This window comes from Neltuma alba, unplaced genomic scaffold (assembly GCF_004799145.2).
Source record: "Neltuma alba isolate B1F8T4 unplaced genomic scaffold, ASM479914v2 tig00012808_pilon, whole genome shotgun sequence".
NCBI lineage: Eukaryota > Viridiplantae > Streptophyta > Magnoliopsida > Fabales > Fabaceae > Neltuma > Neltuma alba.
Genome location: NW_021637205.1, coordinates 7,566 through 12,344, shown reverse-complemented (window position 1 = coordinate 12,344; position 4,779 = coordinate 7,566). Strand labels below are relative to the sequence as shown.

General features: G+C 33.3%; 1 protein-coding gene across 1 annotated transcript; it reads left to right on the top strand.

Moving 5' to 3' along the window:
* The first annotated feature begins 2,495 nt into the window (after positions 1–2,495).
* LOC114731253 (GATA transcription factor 21) lies at positions 2,496–4,575 on the top strand. Its single transcript, XM_028918394.1, has 3 exons — positions 2,496–2,997; positions 3,149–3,637; positions 3,925–4,575. Exons 1-3 carry the CDS (start codon positions 2,755–2,757, stop codon positions 4,351–4,353), a joined length of 1,161 nt encoding a protein of 386 aa, XP_028774227.1. The 5' UTR covers positions 2,496–2,754; the 3' UTR covers positions 4,354–4,575.
* Positions 4,576–4,779: the final 204 nt, after the last annotated feature.

Below are 4,779 nucleotides of genomic sequence, written 5' to 3'. Positions count from 1 at the left end.
GGGTTAAATTGTTAGGTTTTTTTTATGACAACCATATGGTATCCGAAATCACATTAATAAAATTTTAACTAATCCAAATCTGAGTTAGTAACTTCGAAAGATATTTTTTCCACATTCATAACAAATTGTAATAATCTGAGATTCCATAATTTAAGTAATCATGTACAGTCTATTTCGCTGAAACACAACATCTATTGGTGAAGTGAGAGATATTTTAGAATTGGGACACAAAAGGGAAAAGATGTTTTGTTTCTTTCCTTCGTACATATAGAAGGAAATAGAGGCTGAGAGGAGCTAAAAGAAGTCACATAGATTGCTTTATATGAAAGAATGATGTGTTTTCTTTCCTATCAAGCCACTGATTACTCACTTTTAGCTTTCACTAATTAATTAATTATTTAATCTCTTAGTAATATAATTCTCCTTTCTTTTTGGTATTGGCATTATTGTACGTAACGCACGGAGAGAAATATACAATATGGGGCTCTAGCTAATATACGCATTTGTAATATAATATTATCCCCAATTTTTAATATAAAAGCTACTTAACTAATTTAATTAAATTATGAAAGCTAAATAAATCAATTAATCATAACAATATGGCATGATTTTCCTAAAATACCTATATATATATATATATATATCATATAATAGCTTATAATTTTGTTAGATTAGTTTGTGAAAAAAATGAAAAATATAAGACACAAATAAAAGTGGATTAAATACCAAAGGAAGTATATCACGTATTACTCATCATAATTAACTACATGTGAAGTGGATCCTCTCAAGTATATTTTGTATTGTAAGTGAAGATAGAAAGAAATCTTGTCGGATTCATCACTTTATTCCCATTTTTCTCTAATTTTGATCTCTTTTCCCATTACATGATTAGGAATATTGTGATTTTCTTTTTAAAAAAAAGCCTCATCAGACAACAATTGTGATTACTTACCATCAATCATGACTAAACTCATATAGTTTGGTATATTCTCGTTCTAATTAATTGTAGAGGAGTGATTTAGCCCTGTATTAAGTAAATACATGAGAAGAATAAATACAAATCACTTATTTTAAGCCAATCCAAACAACAAGATTAATCAATTATGTAATTATGTTAACTATTACTCCCTCCGTTCCTTATTATAAGAGACATTTGATGTTTATAACATGTTCCTATATATAAGAGACACTTAAAAGTTGTCTCTACTTTTTTGTGTTGATTTCCTATTTTACCCATATTTATTATCTCCAACTCACACTCTCTCTCCCTCCCACTTCTCTTTCTTTTAATAATTTAATTGTTCTCTCTCATGCTCTCTCTCCTTATTAATGAGGGCATTTTTGGAAAAAAATATACTTTTTACACATTATTGTTCTTAACTAATTTTAACTATTTTTTTGATCAACGTACTTCGGTTATTTGTCTCTTATAATAAGGAACGGAGGGAGTAATAAATTATAACGCACAATAAAATTAAATATTAAATGAAAAATCTAAACAAATATTAATTGAATTTCAAAATCTGAAATCAATCATGTTTCATTGTTTCTTATAGTTTAATAGCAATTGATGACACTTGAAAAGCAAATCATGACACATCTTTGTGAGAATTCCTGATGTGAGATTTTTGATATTCAAAATAGTGGGGCTTTCTGGGGGATTTTCCCGTAATTAAACATGATATACATGGTTTGAAAATGGTTAATTAATTCTCTTGTTCACATATATTCTTGATATAAATGACAAAATTTCCTTTTCCACAAACCGACATAATCATGAGTTAGATTATCTCTAGTGATCATTATACTAAATAAAATGCAAATATTGTTTGTTTTTAGACAAATCACAGGTGAACACATAATACATAATATGGACACACACAAATAGTGAACACTTATACAAACTATAGGTAGTATATCTTGAAATTTCCATCTTCTATACCAGTAAGAAAATCATTTATTAGCTTGAATAATTCACAAAGAGATCATATATATTGACTCAATAAAAAGAAAATCAAGTTTTCAACTACATAAAAAGGTTAAGCGGGTAAATAAAAATCCTGTTGTTATAGTCTCCAATCTCTTTTTCAATATTTTCGGCGATAATAACTCCTAATTAATGTTTTCCACAAATTGAAAAATGCCCCACAGTTCACACACACGTATATATTGTCCCACCAGATTATTTCAATATAAATGATTGGTTTAAGATTTGCAAGGGCATTATCTTTTTCATGTGTGTGGCCACAAATCTTTTTCTCTTTCTTCGTTTTCCTCCGATTAGGGCTAGCTAGCGCAGTGCAAGCGGTAAAATGAAAAAAGAAAGAAAGAAAGATCGAAAAGAGAAGTTGTGCAGATAGGGTTTTGTCCTAAGTATGGGGTCAGCGTAGGTGCATTCCACACACTGGTTTTAATGGGTTTTGTCTTTTTAACTTGTCTTCTTTGATGTCTCATGAAGTCACGTGAATGACTTATATTATATACCTATTCACGGCTTTTTGCTCTCTGTGTTTCTCTCTGAGATCTGATACATAGATCTCTCTCCATCTTCTAAATATTATGAGTTTTACTATTTTCCTTATATAAATCTCTGAACCTTTTTCCTTATAACTCTCTCCTCTCTGATCTCTGATCTCTCTCTCATACTCCATCTTTACTGGACAAAAAGAAGATCATAGCACTTACACTGATATGATCCATCCCTCTCTTTAGCTAGCTAGCTTTGCTTGGTTTCTGCGTGCGTATGTATGTGTCATGATACCAACTTATCCTTATTCTCTTTCTTCTTCTTCTAATTCTCCTCCTACTTCTACTATGCCTATTATAGATCTTAATATTGCTGAAGATCAAAGCCATGAGCTAATTTTTAGCCCAACCCACCAACCTTCTTCTTCTTCCTCTTCTCTATCATGCCCTATTCCCTTTAACCCCCCTCAGCAGGATCACGCTGGATCTTCCTACTGGGAGTCCAACAACCTACACAATGATCATGTCGAGGTAAGTGTTTCTATATAGATGGATGTATCCGGATACCTTAAAGTTTTTGTAGTCAAAAGAAGCAATCGCTTATCACATCAAGTTTCCCATATATACACTTTATGTGTGTTTATTATAACCATTCAATTGCTCGTGTGATCTTATTTTGTAGGCTGGGAAGAATATTATTGCTTCAAGTGGGTCATGGAATGATCAGGAAGAAAAGGGCGGTGTTGAGATCAGAAAGAGGGGACTTAAACTGAAAGTTTGGAAGAGATCAGCATCAGGATCGAGAGAGAGGGAGGATGATGAAAATCATCAAATAACGGAGGATAATGATCCAGTGAAGTGGATGCCTTCAAAGATGAGAATGATGAGGAAGATGATGGCTTCAGATCATAAGGCTTCTTCTTCTTCTTCTTCTGATATCAGTATTATGGGCACCTCTCGGAAGATTATTAACTCTGAAGATCAGAATCAGAATCAACAAAGACCATTGTTATTGTCTCCTCGAGGAGGAACTGATAATAGCAGCAGCAGCATCAATTCTTCAACCCACAGTAACAGTAACAATAATAATAATACTATCACTGTTAGGGTTTGTGCTGATTGCCACACCACCAAGACCCCTCTTTGGAGAAGTGGACCAAGAGGTCCAAAGGTAAAAATTTTTTGTTCCCCTTTCAGGATTCACATGCTGGTTTTTGTTTTGTATCAAACTAAACATAGCAAGCTAAAAGTCTAGCTGCTCCCCACACACTGAAAAATTATTGGGAAAAAAGGTCGACAAGATTCTGGTCTACTGAAGGGTCATCATCTGTTTATGTTCGTACCTTCTGAGATACACTAGTCCTTTTTTAAGTATTAGACATGCTAATTGAGTTGTAACTTGTGATTAGTGATCTTAACAAATTGTCATTGTTGATTATTATTTTGTTGGAAACGCAGTCACTATGCAACGCTTGTGGGATTCGACAAAGGAAAGCGAGGCGAGCCATGGCGGCGGCGGCGGCTGCTGCAAACGAGTCGTCGGATCTGCATGTGGCTGGGAAATCTGCAGCAGTGAAAGGGACTTACAGGGTTCACAGCAAAGAGAAGAAGTTGAAATTGGAGTGTGAGACTCATCAGATGAAGAAGAAGAAGCACAAGCTTGATGAAGATCATCATCAGGACATGGAAGCTAACAATAATAATAATTCAAGAGGGAGATCATCGTCGTCATCACCAACAATAATAAACAAGTTTAGTTTTGAGGATTTCACAGTAAGCTTGATGAGTAAGAACTTGGCAGCTGCATCACAAGTTTTCCCTCAGGATGAGAAGGAGGCTGCAATTCTTCTTATGGCTTTATCTTGCAATGGCCTAGTTCATGGATAGGAGTTGATCTCTCTCTGTGTCAGTGTGTGTACTGGTTTACTTAATTTTCTGGTTTCTACTTTCAGGTAATTAGGGTTTTTGATGATGATGATAAACTTTTTTCAAATAATTTGTACTGTGTGTAGTCAATGTTTTGTACTTTGTTATAATTATGAGAAGGGGGAGGCAAATGATGGATAGACAATCATGAGATGGGAAGTGAAGAAGGTTTAATTTTTAAGATCTTATGTTAGATATTGAACAAGTGGAGACAGCCAAAAAATGTGGGTCTCTTTCTGTTCACCAAGTTCTAATATTATTATCTGGGAAAATTCAATAAAATTTCCAGGAATTACTTTATTTATTCACTTTGCATAATAATAATTTTGAGTTTTTTATTTATTTCTAATTAATGCACATAAATATATTGTGATATTTCTTGTAGAA

Bases quoted from the DNA above. Each gene is read 5' to 3' on its own strand.
- LOC114731253 (XM_028918394.1), top strand. From the start codon at position 2,755: ATGATACCAACTTATCCTTATTCTCTTTCTTCTTCTTCTAATTCTCCT. The intron at 2,998-3,148 runs GTAAGTGTTTCT...CTTATTTTGTAG, and splicing joins TACACAATGATCATGTCGAG to GCTGGGAAGAATATTATTGC. The intron at 3,638-3,924 runs GTAAAAATTTTT...TTGGAAACGCAG, and splicing joins GTGGACCAAGAGGTCCAAAG to TCACTATGCAACGCTTGTGG.